This window comes from Alternaria ventricosa (assembly GCF_023758065.1).
Source record: "Alternaria ventricosa strain BMP 2768 chromosome Unknown scaffold_16, whole genome shotgun sequence".
Classification (NCBI taxonomy): domain Eukaryota; kingdom Fungi; phylum Ascomycota; class Dothideomycetes; order Pleosporales; family Pleosporaceae; genus Alternaria; species Alternaria ventricosa.
Genome location: NW_026055696.1, coordinates 347,253 through 363,616, shown reverse-complemented (window position 1 = coordinate 363,616; position 16,364 = coordinate 347,253). Strand labels below are relative to the sequence as shown.

At 53.9% G+C, this 16,364-nt stretch overlaps 8 protein-coding genes across 8 annotated transcripts; 5 read left to right on the top strand and 3 right to left on the bottom strand.

Moving 5' to 3' along the window:
* Positions 1 to 141: 141 nt before the first annotated feature.
* On the top strand, positions 142 to 1,296 carry J4E93_008290 (uncharacterized protein; the record flags this gene model as incomplete). The annotated part of the gene is made up of 1 exon (XM_049346192.1): positions 142 to 1,296. One exon carries the CDS (start codon positions 142 to 144, stop codon positions 1,294 to 1,296), a length of 1,155 nt encoding a protein of 384 aa, XP_049196593.1.
* Positions 1,297 to 1,461: 165 nt separating this feature from the next.
* J4E93_008289 (uncharacterized protein) lies at positions 1,462 to 3,263 on the bottom strand (the record flags this gene model as incomplete). The annotated part of the gene is made up of 4 exons (XM_049346191.1): positions 1,462 to 1,713; positions 1,774 to 1,878; positions 1,930 to 3,137; positions 3,191 to 3,263. 4 exons carry the CDS (start codon positions 3,261 to 3,263, stop codon positions 1,462 to 1,464), a joined length of 1,638 nt encoding a protein of 545 aa, XP_049196592.1.
* A 683-nt stretch (positions 3,264 to 3,946) lies between these two features.
* On the top strand, positions 3,947 to 5,758 carry J4E93_008288 (uncharacterized protein; the record flags this gene model as incomplete). The annotated part of the gene is made up of 6 exons (XM_049346190.1): positions 3,947 to 4,114; positions 4,169 to 4,441; positions 4,498 to 4,639; positions 4,692 to 5,428; positions 5,488 to 5,578; positions 5,640 to 5,758. 6 exons carry the CDS (start codon positions 3,947 to 3,949, stop codon positions 5,756 to 5,758), a joined length of 1,530 nt encoding a protein of 509 aa, XP_049196591.1.
* A 422-nt stretch (positions 5,759 to 6,180) lies between these two features.
* On the bottom strand, positions 6,181 to 7,173 carry J4E93_008287 (uncharacterized protein; the record flags this gene model as incomplete). The annotated part of the gene is made up of 1 exon (XM_049346189.1): positions 6,181 to 7,173. One exon carries the CDS (start codon positions 7,171 to 7,173, stop codon positions 6,181 to 6,183), a length of 993 nt encoding a protein of 330 aa, XP_049196590.1.
* Positions 7,174 to 7,670: 497 nt separating this feature from the next.
* J4E93_008286 (uncharacterized protein) lies at positions 7,671 to 8,538 on the bottom strand (the record flags this gene model as incomplete). Its single annotated transcript, XM_049346188.1, has 3 exons — positions 7,671 to 7,855; positions 7,904 to 8,285; positions 8,338 to 8,538. The coding sequence occupies 3 exons, from the start codon at positions 8,536 to 8,538 to the stop codon at positions 7,671 to 7,673; spliced, it is 768 nt and encodes a 255-aa protein (XP_049196589.1).
* Positions 8,539 to 9,095: 557 nt separating this feature from the next.
* On the top strand, positions 9,096 to 9,642 carry HH3V (histone H3-like centromeric protein hH3v; the record flags this gene model as incomplete). Its single annotated transcript, XM_049346187.1, has 3 exons — positions 9,096 to 9,189; positions 9,244 to 9,374; positions 9,427 to 9,642. 3 exons carry the CDS (start codon positions 9,096 to 9,098, stop codon positions 9,640 to 9,642), a joined length of 441 nt encoding a protein of 146 aa, XP_049196588.1.
* A 948-nt stretch (positions 9,643 to 10,590) lies between these two features.
* On the top strand, positions 10,591 to 12,805 carry J4E93_008284 (uncharacterized protein; the record flags this gene model as incomplete). Its single annotated transcript, XM_049346186.1, has 5 exons — positions 10,591 to 10,731; positions 10,780 to 10,957; positions 11,006 to 11,116; positions 11,175 to 12,134; positions 12,195 to 12,805. The coding sequence occupies 5 exons, from the start codon at positions 10,591 to 10,593 to the stop codon at positions 12,803 to 12,805; spliced, it is 2,001 nt and encodes a 666-aa protein (XP_049196587.1).
* A 1,582-nt stretch (positions 12,806 to 14,387) lies between these two features.
* On the top strand, positions 14,388 to 16,120 carry J4E93_008283 (uncharacterized protein; the record flags this gene model as incomplete). The annotated part of the gene is made up of 3 exons (XM_049346185.1): positions 14,388 to 15,018; positions 15,066 to 15,494; positions 15,549 to 16,120. 3 exons carry the CDS (start codon positions 14,388 to 14,390, stop codon positions 16,118 to 16,120), a joined length of 1,632 nt encoding a protein of 543 aa, XP_049196586.1.
* Between the last annotated feature and the right edge of the window lie 244 nt (positions 16,121 to 16,364).

Sequence of the window (16,364 nt, the reverse complement as noted above, 5' to 3'; positions counted from 1 at the left end):
CCAGTTGGCACTGCTGGCCGCAAACCTCGGTATCAGCGCACCGAAGATACGACACGCAGCCCGCTACACACGGCTCGGAGCGACAGCCTTTCTGTTGCTTCTTCGTCACCCAGATGCCCAGCCTCGGCCGCGAGCCCAGCGATGCCGGATTGGGACATAGTCGCGCTGCCCAGGGCTCCATCCCCGTTCGCGGATCTGAGTGAGCGGGAGATGCACCTCGTCAAGGGCGTATCCCAAGGCCAAACGCGCATCGACCAGTTCCTGATCGCGCCAAGCTTCCGCATCTGCCACCACAAAGCCTTCGCGCGTCAACTCCACAACGCGACGTCGTGGGTACAAGACTCGTTGATAGCCACCGCAGCTCTCCTAGCTTGCGAGTACGAGCCTGGTCCAAACCATGAGAACCGAGTCATTGGTCACAGGCGCGCTGCCTCTGCCGTCTCCACATTGCGGTCTGTCAAAGCTGTTGACCCTGGAGACGTTCAGACCGTGTTGATGCTTGCAGTGAGCGCCATCACGTTTGCCTTGCACATATCCGGGAGCTCATTGGAGATCTGTCGACACACTCTCGACATCATCAAGCCCATATACGAATCGACAGTGGAGCTCAGTCCGGACTGCCAGGCCTTCGTCATCTGCCTCATTCAAGCGGAGACCGAAGAGTGCATCATACGGGGCGAAGCTCCAACCTTGCGGCTCGAGGTCCAAGAGACAGATGACATGGTTGATCGATATATGGGAATTGCCTGGCCTATGCTACCGTACCTCTACGACGTTTGCAAGATCACCGACTCGCTACGCCAGAACCCGAACCTCGATCTATCCGAGATTACGCAAGCCCTGAACGACATCGAAGTCGCGGTCGAGGCCTGGACGCCAATCTTGCCCGTTGACCAGATCAGCCGCTTCTTACAGGAGGAGGTGGCTAGCATCATGTCTCAAGCCAAACTATATCGCTGGTCGGTGCTGCTTGTCGTACATCGACTGCGACATCCATATGGCACAGCGTCAGCCAGAGGCACTATCATTTCAAATGCCATATTCGAAGAGCTGCGGATCATACTCCAAATCACCAAGCGCTCGGTGCCAGGCGCCATTATCCCATATGTATTTGCTTGCTTCGAGCTGGTCGATTCTGCTCAGCGCGAAATGGCGCTCGACAAGATCGACGTCGTCATTGAATTTTCGAAAGAATTGCGAACAAAAGTCAAGAAGCAACTCATGGCATTTTGGGTCATCAAAGATAGTACGGCTCAAATACATTGGAGCGAGATCGTTTCATGGCTTCCTCAATGAATCTATCAACTATGAACGATACGCAGCTCAAAGAACGAATGTCTTCAGTTGGAAGCATCTGGGTGGGGTGGAACGAGACTACGAAGTTGTTCGTACGGGAACGAGCACCTCAACCGCTCCACTTCTTCCAGGAACAGCGTAGCAATGCGAGACCCTTCATGAGCACTACTCAAGTGTTCTATGGGCTGGCTGTCGCATTGCCATGCGCTTGTATTTCTTCGCCGTCGCAACCCTGATCTTCTTTCCCCACAGTAGCAGGGGAATGGGGATCAGCAGGATCGCAAAGCAGACAGCCGCCGTGATGATGGAGACATTCTGTATACCCATGTCGTTCGTCCACGGCGTGAGTGCGAAGAGGATGACGACGGCGAATAGGTTTCGGACAAAGACGATACCTATCATAGCATCTCCGAGGATCTAAAGGTTGTTATGTCAGTGGGAACTCCGCTTCGAAGGGGATGGGTGCTATCGACTCACCTCTTGATAACAATCTGTGACGTAGGATAGCGCGACACCACTAGCTAGGACGAATGTGAAGCCGAACAGTCCGAATCCTACGGCCAATATCATCCAGTGCAGACCCTGGAGAAGCTATTAGTGAACCATCATTACAGCTAGGTGCTACCAACATACCCTGGCTAGGGCCAGCCCAAACATCAGGATACCGCCTGGGAGCAGGATTGCTGAGATGAGGGTGATCCACAGGCGCATCTCCGGTTCGTAAATGCCTCCATTCCGCCTGGCGAAGTACATGATAGATCTGTCGTTCAGAAAACCACCCGCGAAGAATCCAAAGAACGTGCCAACGAACGGAGCAATGTTCATCAGGCCAACGCCAGAGGCTCCAAAGTTGTACGGTGGTTGCAATAGGTAGACGGCCTGTAATGAGCTCATCAATGCCATGCACGCCAGCAGGGTTCCATAAGTGAGTGCAGCAAAGGCCACGGCAGGGAAAGTGAACAAAACAACGATTGGCTGGTAGAAGTGGTGGCCGATGCGTTGATTGGACGGGGTGACGATGGCCATGCGCTGACGATAAGTCTTCCGTGGTAAGGAGGTGTCGATTCTGGATTGTATGCGCTCCATGGCGGTGTGCTTTGCGTCGCCTTTGCCATCTGTGGCCTTTTGCAGCCCTGAGTCGGGACGGCCGTCCTCGAGCCCGTTCGAGCCAGCCGAGTGTGGCACACTCTGACCATTGAGAATCGGGACGTACTTGGATTCTTCGAAGAAAAATAGGACGAGGACGAAGTTCAGACCGAGGAAGATGGTGCACCACCACCAGATCCACCTCCAGCCTTGCGACTCCACAACGAAGCCGGCGGCTACCGGGCCGAGGGAGGCACCCACGGACGTGAAGACCAGGTACCATGCGTTCATAGTTCCGTGCTGATGGACGAAGAACAAATCGGCAATGGTGATCTGGATGACAGCCTCGCTAATAGCACCGCCCAGTCCAGCAAGGAAGTTGCTGCCCATATAGTCACCATAGTTTGCCATCTGGGTTTGCCACAACACCCCACTCAACTGGAGCGCAGAGCTGAGCAGGTACAGAGGTCTTCGCCCGTACTTGTGTACGAAGGGCATGAAGATCATGCAACCGACTGCAAGCCCAGCACAGCTCATAGCGCCGCCATTATTCAGCTGATCGTTGGTGAAGCCCAGTTCAGGCGCAATTTGGCCCCATGATGTCGTGCCGCTCTGGAGCTGTACAAAAGTCCAAAGGACGAAGAAGCCGGTCAAGCCGAAGTTGATGGTCTTGCGCAATTTGCTCCAGTTCAAGGGGTCATCTGGTTCGGTGCTAGGCACTGGGTGGAGGATGACGTCCGTTGCGGGCCCCGTCACTACAGCGGGACAGTCAGTGTGCGGTCTTTACAGCGGCAGATGCGAGTCTTACAATCCTCTAGTCGTAGCGTTCCCGGAGCCCAAAAGGTGCCATCATCCGGTCTGGAGCCATTGCTGTCGGCCATCGCTCTCAGGAGGGTACGAAACAAAAAGAATCGCGTTGAAGAGGTTGTTTATCACAGGCATGGAGCTTGTTGCGAGGATATCTTCCCCACTGTTACCCAGAGCTTTCGTGCGTATATATACCACAGCGACCGCTGGGGCAGTGTCAGCTGGGTTCTGTACGTTATCTGCGCATCCCTATCTCGAACCCCGGATTGCGTGTTTCCGCAGGCGAACGGGGCGAATTTGGCGAATTGCGAATTAAATAACCCACCGGCTTGGCGCTCCCGGCTGTGGGGTAGTGTCGCGCTAACGTCTGCCGCTCAGACACGAAACGAAATGTTGCTCCGACACGGCCAGATATCAACACTTTGCCTCGCGATCATGCGGACGAGATCTGGACCCCGCATTATTCAGCTACGGATAGATACTACGGCATCTGAGTATTCCAATGATATACATATCTTAGCATCTCCGGATGCTGGCCATTACCAATATTACGCGTCCAGCCCGTATCTTTCCAACTCGAATCTTTCCGAGACTTAGCAATTCCCTTCATTCATCGACTATGGCTTCCAACTCATGGGAGAGTAAAGTTGCTGCGAAGCAGCAGTCCAGTCGCGAGAAGATACCAAAAGAATGGCTTCTTCCAGCATCGGTCACGGACATGCTTCAGACGCCGCTTTCGGAACATCCAAATCGCTTGATGAAGATGGGCATTGCACGAAAGTCGGGACTGTTGAGCGAGAAGGAACTGGAGATTACCGAGAAGTATACCGTTGAAGAGCTGTTGAAGCAGCTGAAAGATGGTACTCTATCGTCACTGGAGGTTACCATAGCGTTCTCGAAGAGAGCAGCCATGGCACAGCAGTTGGTTTGTCGAATCTTCCTTCAGAATAGAGAACAAGCCACTAACGTAGTGTTATAGCTGTCTTGTCTCACAGAGACATACTTTGCTGAAGCACAAGAGCGAGCACGCTTCCTCGACAGCGAAAGAGCTAGCGGTCGTATCGTAGGCCCTCTCCACGGTCTACCAATCAGTCTCAAGGATGCTTTCCAAGTCGCTGGCTCAGCAGCCACTATCGGATTCGTTTCATTCCTGGATCATGCTGCGTCGAAGGAGAACTCGCCGCTCGTGGATATCTTGCTCGAGCTAGGCGCAGTCGTATATGTCAAGACCAACATCCCTCAGACCATGATGGTAAGTTAATCATCCCATCTTGACATCAAGAAGGCTCATGAACTAATGTATCGTAGACGGCCGACTCACAGAACAACATTTTCGGGCGTACTTTGAACCCCCACAACACTGCTCTCACTGCGGGAGGGTCGAGCGGAGGCGAAGGCGCACTTGTTGGATTCCGAGGATCTCCACTCGGTGTTGGAACAGACATCGCAGGTCAGTACATGTCGTTGAAGTTGCAGTGATCAGACTTGCTGATCTACACTAGGATCAATCCGCATACCCGCTCTCTGCTGTGGCACCTACGGCTTCAAGCCTTCTACAGCGCGCATTCCAGATGGCGGACAAATATCGCCCGTCTCCGCTGGCAACAACTTCTTCAACCCGTCCGCTGGCCCCCTCGCAAACGACATACAAGCTCTAGGCATTCTGTGTCGGTCACTCCTATCAGTGAGACCGGCCTTGTACGACGCCTCTGCTCTCGACGTTCCTTGGAGAGACCTAGAAGTACCGCCGAGCGCGCCGAAGCTAAGACTGGGTCTTTTGGCCGAGGACTCAGCCTTCCCCTTGCATCCGCCGGTTAAAAGAGCGCTAGCACAAGCTGTCAGCGCGCTCGAAGCAAAGGGCCACGAGGTGGTTCCTATCGCGCCGGCGCGCGCTCAGGTCGCCAATGCGCTAGCCCTCGCGTTTGCCTTCTTTATGCTTGACGACACTCCCCCGACGCATGTAGCCGCTAGCGGTGAGCCTGTTGTTCCTTCGGTCATCCAGTCCATGGAGGTTTTCCATTCTTTCAAGTGTGACTTTCTGGACGACTGCAAGGGCCTAGAGGGCATCAAGAAACTAGCTGCGCTCAATGTCAAGCGGGATGCTATACAAGATGAGTGGAGGAAGATTTGGAAAGAGCAGAAATTGGACGGCGTAATCGGTCCGGCTGCACAGCACACTGCGGTCGCGCACGATACATACGGGTTACCGCCGTATACGCTACTGTTGAACGTATTGGATGTAAGTCATGCTTACCCATCTCGTAGTGGCTGTAGAGAGCATTGCTAACGTTAAGCCAGTATCCCGCATGTGTACTCCCCTTTGGTAAAGCCTCAAGCGCTCTGGATGCTGAGCCCTTTGTCATGGGCCCTGGCCAAGTAGGCCCGAGTTGTAAGTCGCCGTCTTGATTCTTTGTACGGGTCTGAGACGCAAGCTAATGTGTTCAATGCAGATGATCCCAAGCTCGTGGATGGTGCACCGACTGCCATCCAGATCTTCACGAATAAGATGCGCGATGAAGAATGCCTGCAGGTGTCTGCTATTATCGATGAGTGCTTGAAAGCTGTGTAAATGTCTTTTTTTTTGTAGTTATATGAGCATACTTCGATATCGCACATTCTACCACTTGCAACTTCGGCGTCGCACTGCAGCGTCTTGTATTCTGCGAGATGTCCTCAACACTGCTGTATTTGACTGTTTGCAATGTCGACCGTTTGCTCCTGCAACATGATCAATGCGGTGGTAATCACCACGTCAACCAAGAAAAAAAAACTGGACAGGGCTACAGCATACATCAACATGGAAGCAAAAAAGATAGATGACCTGGCGGCGGTGTAGGCTCCAGACCTACTCAGTTTCATTCTTGTATGAGCTCTCGTTGTCTCAGCGACTTATCTCGTACTCATCATCTCATCATCTCGTCTCGTCGTCCATTCTTCATGATCTACATCCGTCAACTGTACAAGTCCATCCAAATCATCTACCATACTCCTCTAGTGCGCATGATCCTCGCCGCAACCGCAGTCAGGCCCAAATTCGCGTCGGGCCTGTCTCGCTTCCTCCTGCCATGGCTGCAGGGTGACGGCCCGCTTCGTCTCCCGTTCCCACTTTCCATGACCCTTCTTCTCGTTGAGTTCAACAAGAGCATCCAGCCAAGCGGCAAGTCTGTAGCCCGCCTTTGCGAGTTGCTTGGTAACGACAGGAATAGCAGTGTCCCAATAAGCTCCTGACAGCTCTTGCGCAAACACTGCATCAGGGCCGTTGGGAATGACAGTGGAGCAGACGAACTTGTTGGCGTCGCGCGCCCAAGTCATGGAGCTGCTGACTGCATCCTTTGCCTTCAGTCCCTTGAGCCACGTCTTGCTCTCCTTCTTGAATTTGCCGTGCTTTACCTCCGCGGTAAGGTTGTTGGCTAGGGCCAATGCATTGGCTTGGGAAAAGTTGCCATAGGCCTTTTGCGGAATTGCTGTGTCCCAGATGGAGTGTAGGTTCGTTCGCGCGCCGTTGAAAGTGACGTTGATGAGGTTACCACCTACGGCAATGTTCTCCACGTGGAGTGGCTGGTGAACATCGCCGACGAAGTGGATGACCCATTTCAGGGCTCTTTGCTGTTCGACGATGCCAACTGACTTCTGGAAAGCGCGGCTGGAGTAGTTGGCGATGGCGGAAACGATGCAACCCTCCTCAGGACAGTCACGCTCGTAGTCGATGTTGCAGCTCTCAGGCGGGTTGTCGAGCGCATCGATGTAGTGGAGAACGGAACTGAACTTCCCCTCCGGCTCAGAGCGGAAGCTGTCAGCCCAGGTAGCCACATTGGCGAGATATGCGGATGAGGTGTCGTTCAAGAGGGTCTGGGCAAACTTGGCCGTCTTGTGGGAGACGAGGTTCTGTGCCATGTATGCCACTGCGGTGTGGCCAAGGGAACCCCAAGCGGAGGCATAGGGAACTGCCGCAAGGAGAGGTAGAAGCGACTTCGGTGGTGCCATCTTGGACGTTGAAGCTATCGGGCTGGTCGAAGTGAAGCAGGAAAGAGGCTCGTTGTCATGCTCACACAGAGGACATGCGATGTTATAAGCAGCTGGGAACGGCAACGACGTTAACCAATAGTTCTGACGGTATCGGCCATGGCCGTTTCGTCGCCACGATGCTTGATCGAGACCCTGTAGAGCGCGAGCGACGATATGCAGGTCCATGGAGATGCTAGCCCAGAAAGGAAGGTGCTACGCCACGATAGGCAGGAGCTGGGTAGCCGACCTCTGTCAGAGAGCACGTTGTCAGTCTTGATTGGATGGCCACAAAAACACAGCCGGAGATGAACATCTGAAGATCCCGTGGGCAGGGTAGCACGTTGTACGGGTGGGTGTCTAATGTATGTACCTACAAAACCAATGCAGCTAACAATGCTCCGAAGACAGCTAGGGTATCTCAAATCCGTGAGTCTTCGCCAAACGCCAGATGTAAATGCACGTTGTCACGATTGCGTCTATCGCTCCGCCTCTGCGGCATTGTCCTCGCCGCCTGCGTCCATATTGTTTGGCGCCTCGTCTTCGGCAGTCTCTTCTGGCGGAGCAGGCGGGCCTTCGATCAGGCGGAGCCACCACGCGGGAGGATCGAGAGGGCTGTGGTTGTTGTGCAGCGGCGGGTAGATGTCGTTGAAATAGTACCAGACTGGAGTGGGTTAGTTGTTGTCCTCAAGAGCTGGGGGCGCAGACGTACTATGGCCGACGACGATGCCGCACATCTCATCCTTGGGCACCGTCCCATGCATGATGAGCGAAAAGGCCAAGAGCACCCAGGGCAGGTAGGGCGCCTTGAAGACCAGCAGGCCAAGGAAACTGAGCATGGTGTCTGGGTTCTTCCTGCTCCAGATGTAGATGAGGGTGCTGGACAGAGCGGAACCGAGAAAGGCCATGGAGAACATGGGCGCGATGCAGAGCAGCAGCGTCGAAGCGAATGTGAGGAGCCATGCGAAGTGGGCCGTAGAGCGGCCGGACGATTCCTCGAGCAGGCGCGCGTATCGCTGGAGGAAGAAGATGTGGTAGAGGAGGTCGAGGCTGAGTGGGCCGAAGTAGAAGAAGGTGGTGAGCAGTCGCCAGTACTATGCAGGTCAGTACGAGCTGGAATAGACGCGGGGGTAGTGGTGGTAGTACCTGGCTCTTGAAGAAGACGGTGCGCACGCTGTAGAAGAGCTGGAAGGGCGAGATGATATGGCACTGCACCAGCACACTGGCACTCAGCGCCGCCGTCATCCACCAGCGCGTGCACACGGGCATTTCGTAGAACCACTGCTCGAGCGGAAAGCCTCCGGCCCCTCCCATCATGCCGTCCCCGCCTTGCAGAACATTCGCCATGGTGGGTTGAGCGCTCTAGGGATAACACAGGATGAAGAATGTGAGAAGGGGCAAGTTGCAGCGCCTGCACTCAGATACCTAAGTAAGCAGCGAAAGGCCAAGTGTCGCTCAGCAAACGCAGCCGCTTTCCGAGCGTGTGAACGATGGAGCCCATGTGGCTACGTAACTTGTCCGATGGCCCGCCAAGGCGCTAGGACTAACAGCACGCGATCGCACCTTCCGCCCGCCGGGCGTCGGGGTCCGAGCTCCTGCCCTGAGTGAATGCGAACCAGCCACAGCACCAGCCCCTCGTCTCAGTCGCGTCGGCAGACGGTCAAGATCGCGAAGGACGATGCGCCCGTGCCCCATTCACTACCGCGACCCTCGTACGCCATCTCATCGATATACCCGACGACGACGTGCCGACTGTTCGTCTTGTTGATCTTGACGCGCTTGAGCTTCGCGACTTTTCGCGCCGTGCACGCGCCGTGATCCCTCCCTCGTCGCCAATCCCACGCTCCAATTGATCCACCTGGACCCCGACACACCGCGCGATATCCTTAAACACCAAAACCAAAATGTCTCCCAAATCTCCCACCAGAAAGAACAAGGCGCGACCGTCGCGAGGTGGACGAGCGAGTGTCGGAGGAAGGAAGGAGTCGGGCAAGAGACGTACGTAGTGCGCCGAATAGTCAAGTCTGCGCATCCCAGCTGACCATTGCGCAGTTGGACAAGCAGGACCCGCTCCCGATCGCGCAAAGAAGCGCTACAAGCCTGGCACCGTCGCTCTGCGTGAGATCAAGCGCTACCAAAAGTCGACCGACCTGCTGCTCCTGAAGCTCCCATTCCAGCGCCTGGTAGGGACCCACACCCATACACCCTTACGACACGCAGCTAACATGCCTCCAGGTCCGCGAGATTGCGCAAACAGTCACAACCGAAGACGGCCCCAACAGATGGCAGAGTCAAGCCATTGTCGCCCTCCAAGAAGCCACCGAAGCCTTCCTCGTCAACCTCTTCCATGACGCCAACCTCTGCGCCATCCACGCCAAGCGCGTTACCATACAGCAAAAGGATATCCAACTCGCGCGTCGTCTGCGAGCAGCTTGGGGTGCGCCGGTTTGAGTTGGCACGGTTGTTTTGGCAGATACCCAATCTTCACTTCTGTTGGTACCGAGTTTGGAGGAAAGGGGGCGTATCGTTGCGATCTGGTATTCGTGCGCATACCAGAGAGGCTGCTTTTGGGAAACAATTGCGATTGGCGTTTCGTGGCGCAGAGGTTGCTCGCATGAGGCTTGTCTTCAGGATTGTTATTGATTATTGTTCATATACGTGCAGCATACCGACTACCGAGTTACAACCACATCCCCTGTATATTGGTATTTTGGATGACCAAATGGAACAGAAATCCCACGTCTCCCGTCTCACTTTCAACCTGAACGACGTGAATAATCTGGGAAACGACTCCAATTAGACGCTGACTCCCGGTATAGTTAGTGGCATTGGCAGTCGTCCGCCGTTTCTTGCTTGAGTTGCTTGTACGTCGACGAGGCCTTGGCCATCATCGTCTTCGCTGTGCGCGAAATGCTCGAGCAGCTGGAGGAGCGCGGAACACCGCCGAGGAAAGCTCCCCCGCCATTTCCCGGAACGTTGGCTTCTTATCGCCGGCAACCCTCATCACCTTCCACATACGCTTCGCAGCAAAGATCCAACTCTCCTCCGCAACCGGTAGCCGATCAACTAAGACATTACCGAATAAACAAGTGACGCAAAGCCTCCTTGGCAGCCTTGGCCCTGCATTGTCCCCGCCCGTATCACGTCGCTAGAATGCCATTCGACGTCATGAATTGGGTGCCTCAGGTCGGTGCCGCTGCGGCGATACACGCGCTATAGCTCAACCAGGAAGCTCAATATCTGACATGCAGGCACATGCACCCTTATACATGGTTGCCAGGCAGACGAGTCAAGGTACCCCAAAGTCAAGAACTATCTATAAAGTTGGCACTTGTGGTACTTCCGTAGCCTCTGCCCGCAGCAGATTGGACGACTCGATCTCCTCCTACCACAGCGATCATGGTTGCATTCAGGCTGTCGCTTTTCGGAGCAGCTGGACTTCTGAGTGGGCTTATCAATGCCCAGTTTCCTCCGACACCAGAAGGCGTGACTGTCCTTGAATCGCAACTTGATGAGGGAGTCACGATTTCATACAAAGAGGTAGGCCATCCTCCACACAATGCTTGGTCCAGCTACTAATGACCCCAGACCGACCTCTGTGAAACCACAGAAGGCGTCCGAAGCTTCTCCGGCTATGTTCATCTCCCAGCTGGAGCACTAGCCGATCTCGGTGTCGAGAACCAAACATATGAGATTAACACCTACTTTTGGTTCTTTGAATCGAGGAAAGATCCTGCCAATGCCCCTCTCTCGATTTGGATGAACGGTAAGCCATTCGGAAAGTACTCACTGCGACGTTGACTGACACCAGCAGGTGGACCTGGCTCTAGTTCCTTCGTTGGACTTCTGCGTGAGAACGGACCATGTTTCATCGGTGCCGACTCCAACAGTACCTACCTGAACGAATGGTCATGGAACAACAAGGGTGAGCTGGTCCCAAGTCCAGCAGCTCGTCTATTGAGTATCACGGCTGACGAACACAGTCAACATGCTTTACCTTGACCAGCCCGTTCAGGTTGGCATGAGCTATGATAGCCTGGTCAACATCACCACTAATCTAGACACCGGCGATCTTGAGGTTGTAGACTTTGGCAACGGCCCTGTTCCTCCCCAAAACAACAGCTTCTATGTTGGCACCTACCCTAGCGAAAACTCCAACCTCACCACACGCGGTACTGAGAACTCTGCACGAGCGCTCTGGAACTTCGCCCAAGTCTGGTTCCAGGAATTTCCTGAGCACAAGCCAAATGATGACAGAATCTCTATTGCGACTGAATCTTATGGAGGTCGTTATGGACCAGCGTTCGCAGCTTACTTCCAGGAGCAGAACGAGAAGATTGAGAACGGGACGTGGAGCGAAGCTGGACAGGCCCATCTTCTCCACCTCGACACTCTGCTGATCATCAACGGCTGCATTGATCGTTACGTCCAATGGCCGGCTTACCCAAGGATGCAGTACAACAACACGTACGGTATCAAGGCTGTGAACGAATCGCGCTATGAGGAAGTGCTCGACAACCTTTACAAAGAAGGAGGTTGTCTCGATCAGATTGAAGAATGCCGCAACATCAGTCTTGTATACGATCCTACAAACCAAGGCTACAACGAGACCGTCAACGAAGTATGTGAGGCGGCAGAGACATTCTGCTCTGAGACAATTCGAGACCCTTACTTTGACACCGACCTCAACTACTACGACATCTCTGCACCCGGTGCGGCTGCTTTCCCTCCACCATGGTATCAAGGCTGGCTCAATCAGCCGCATGTGCAGCAAGGACTTGGTGTACCTCTCAACTGGACTCAATCGAACTCGGCCGTGTCGCGGGCATTCCGAGGTATTGGCGACTATCCACGTCCAGGTTGGAAGGAAGATTTAGCATATCTTCTCGAGGAGGGTATCAAGGTTACTCTGGTGTACGGCGACCGAGACTATGCCTGCAACTGTCAGTATTACCCCAGGAAGACTGCGTGTGAGATATGAACTGACATCATGCAACATTTAGGGTACGGTGGTGAACTACTTTCCCTTGCTATCCCCTACGACAACGCCACTTCATTTGCGGATGCCGGATACGCACCTGTCGTCGTGAACGATACCTACATCGGTGGCCAAGTGCGTCAATACGGCAACCTATCCTTTACGCGGGTGTACGAAGCTGGCCACGAGGTACCAGCCTACCAGCCTGAAACTGCGTACAAGATCTTTACACGCGCCCTCTTCAACCGCGACATCAGTACCGGCAACATCTCTACGACCGAGACTCCCGACTACGCCAGCGAAGGACCAAGTGATGTGTACAACATCACCAACGAACCCATCGTTGACGAAGGCACCCAATGTTACGTTCTCGATCCCGGTCAGTGTACTGCGGAGCAATGGGAGTCGGTTATGAATGGAACGGCCTTGGTGCGAAACTGGATCGTGGTGGATGCCAATACCAGCTATCTATTCCCAGATCTAGCTGGTAACGGCACATCGAGCAACGGAAGTACACCTTCTGGCACGGGCATGCCTATGCCTACTTATACCGCGGCTGCATCCGGTGGTCTCTCTGCGAGCGGTTTTGGCAGTGCGATGATTGCTGCGGTTGTAGGAAGTTTGGTAATGCTATAATCAATGGCATCATAGTCGCGACAATATGAGAATCGCAATTATGCGTACACGATAATCATGGTATCTATAGTGCTTAGATCAATACACAGATACCGACACATTCTACAATATCGCGGTGTGCACTGGTGCATCGGGTGCGCGTGACGTCATGACTTACACACGCGAACCCATACTTTTGTCTCGCAAATATGCACATTCTCAACCATCTCGACGCGTCTTGGGCCCTCCAAGCAAACCTTACCTCCTAACAATGTCCCGTCCCACATACTCCGCGTTCCAGCGCCATCTCCTCTTCTTCTCAACGCCCACATCCCCACCGCGGCTTACCTTCATATCCGCCCTCCGCGCAGGCGTATCAATCGGCCTAGACTTCCCCGTCGCAGTCCTCCTAAGTCTATCCCTCCGGCTCATGTACGCGCCCTTCCCCTTCCTCTGGTCCCCCATCGTCGTCGATAAGATCCCCGCGTCAATGCATCGCACTCAATTAAGCTCCGTTGAGCTACCGAGGGGGAAAGCGGATTATACCTGCACAGAACTTCTATCTCTTCTCAATAATAGTCCCAAGGAGAATCAGGGCAAGGGCTGGTTGAAGCATAAGATTGATCAGGGGCATGTTGTGGGGTTTTGGAGTATGGCTGCTAGTGCAAGGACGCATACTGTTGGGAGGGATGATGTTGAGCGATTTCAACAGGGGGAGTGGGAGGAGCCTGTTATGAAGAGGAGACGGGGGAGAGACGATGTTTTGCCGCTTTGGAGGGGTGGGCCGATATGGGTTGGGGGGCATAGTTGGGCTGTCTGGAAAGTTCTGGGAGTGAGGGTTTATGAGAAGGGGCGGTAGATAATCGAATAATCCCGCGTGGAAATCGTACGACGACATCTGCAGAAAGAATAGAGTGCGCCTTTGACTCAGACTGCGGTCTGGTCCTGGTTCGGACTGGTCGTTGAGATTGTGCTTTTACGCCTGCGGATGAATGTTTAACCGGGGTTCGCAAAAGTTCCAAACGGCCGCCTTCCGCAGTCCTGTTACACATGCTTATCATGTGGCTTACTTAGCATCACAAGCGCTCTACCAAATCTAGATCTCTGGGTGCTGAATCGAAGCCCGCTTTTCCCGAACAAAAACGTCTTTGCGCGTTATCAGATCCTGACTTTGACAGCGGTCGAAGTTCGGCGGACCCGCTTTTCTTTGCCTGACAGACGCAATTCCGCGCTCACGTAAAGAACGTTGAAGATTGCTCAGAAAAATGTCAGGCACGATGGGCGGCAAACTAGAACGCGCATCGCGCTGGGGTCACTTTTCCACACATACTTGTACACACTCTTCGAATCGCGACTGCTGTTTTCACGCAAACATTGCCTGCCTCCGCCTCGAGACGCGTCGTTGAGAATCGACGAGCACTGTCGTCATCGCGGTACCATCTCGGAACGTACAGCCAAAACGACATAGGCGCAGGATTTGAAGTGCATTCAGCACCAGTTGACATACGCGATCTTCTGCGATAACAAAGGTGTCTCACGGTAGTCTCGAGAAGACACACCCCAGCAGGCGCTTTCCTCGGTCACGCCGTCGAGCCTTCTCGAAATGGAGGAACCAAGAGGCTCTTTAGAGCCAACAGACGAAAAGCTCCCGTCTAACTCCGACCAGAACTTTGACGACAGCGACTCCCACGAAGACATGGACCGCTGCGACTCTCGCCACTCTGCGCAAGCTTCCAAGCAGCAGGACCTGGAACTCGCAAAGACGAAGTCAATCGCAGAGACCATGTCTCCACTCCGCGAAGCTTTCTTTGTTGGCTTGCTCTGCTCTGCTCAATTCGTTACGCAAGCAGGTCTGCTCGGCACTCTCAATATCTTGCACATCATCGGATCCGATCTTGGTATTACCGACCCCGGTGTCCTATCCTGGCTAATAGCGGGTTATTCGTTGACAGTCGGTACATTCATCCTGTTATCTGGCCGTTGCGGAGATCTCTTCGGATACAAGAATATGTTGATCATCGGCTATATTTGGTTTGGGGTCTGGATGATAGTAGCCGGATGCAGCGTTTACATTGAAGGAAATGGTGGTCAGGTACTGTTCATCTTCTCGCGCGTACTGGGAGGTATAGGACCGGCAATATTACTGCCCAATGCGCTTGGCCTACTGGGCGCGACGTATAATGAGGGGAAGAGGAAGGATATGGTGTTCTCGCTGTTTGGCGCATGCGCTCCCGGTATGTATCTCTGCATTCTCTCAAGAATATTGCCTAACGTTCCTTAGGTGGCGGTATAGCTGGCGGCGCGTTCGCTGGTCTCTGGGCGCTCTTGTGGTGGCCATGGGCATTCTGGACGTTCGGCATTGCGCTATTCTGCCTTGCTATTCTGTCGATCTTCATCCTTCCCTCAGTACCACTCGATCCCGAAGTTCGTAATCTCTCGCACAGGGAACGAGTTCGTGAGCTTGACCTACTCGGCGCAACTGTGGGTATTACCGCTATGATCTTGTTCAACTTCGCCTGGAATCAAGCGCCTGGTTTTGGATGGGGACACCCCTACATCTACGTCTTGCTAATAGTCGGCCTTCTTCTCTTTCCGCTTTTCTTTTGGATCGAGATCAAAGTCGCCAAGAAGCCTCTCATCCCATTTGATGCGCTCAGCACGGATGTCTCGTTCGTGTTGACTTGCATAGCATGTGGCTGGGCTGCTTTCGGTAAGTTGCCTCTCAAATACCTTTGTTAGAGCGCATGACTAACGACAGCTGTAGGTATCTGGGTTTATTACTTCATCCAAATGCTCCAGCAGCTGCGTGGCGAATCCCCGCTTCTCACAATGGCCCATCTCTGCCCCGTTGTGATATCCGGCTTCATCGCTGCGGTCACCACTGGCCGTGTCATCTCGCGCATCGGCCCAGGATGGGTCATGCTGATCAGCATGCTAGCGTTTTTGACGGGCAACATTCTCGTCGCTACACTCCCCGTCGACCAGATCTACTGGGCGCAGACTTTTGTTACCACGCTCATCATCCCATGGGGTATGGACATGAGCTTTCCTGCCGGCACGCTGATCATGAGTAATGCTGTCGCTAAGAGGCACCAAGGCATGGCAGCGAGTTTGGTCAATACGATCGTGAACTACAGTATCAGTATCGGGGTTGGCATCGCAGGGACAGTAGAGGTTCACGTGAACAATGGCGGAAGAACGGCGGAGGATGAACTGCACGGTTATCGCGGCGCCATGTACGTTAGCGTCGGACTGAGCGGCATGGGTGTGGTGACGAGCTTGCTGTTCCTGCTCAAGATGTGGTTGAGAGAGAAGAGGGCGCAGAAGAAAGTCTGAGTTTCGAGTAGTAGGTAGTGTTCAATCTAGATTAAGCGTAGTTGACTTTCTTTGGCGTGCAGTTCCGCAGCTTTGTGCGTGTGCCTGCCATCTCTAAGTGATTACGTCATCGTGTCGCACCATCCCGCGATCGCAATTTCCAAATCCATTGGAGTCACCCATCTGGCACGTCAGCGCCGTACCTCAGCATCAAGATATGACAGTGGTTTGATCAATGACATTTACCCGACCAGCACCGTCCTGA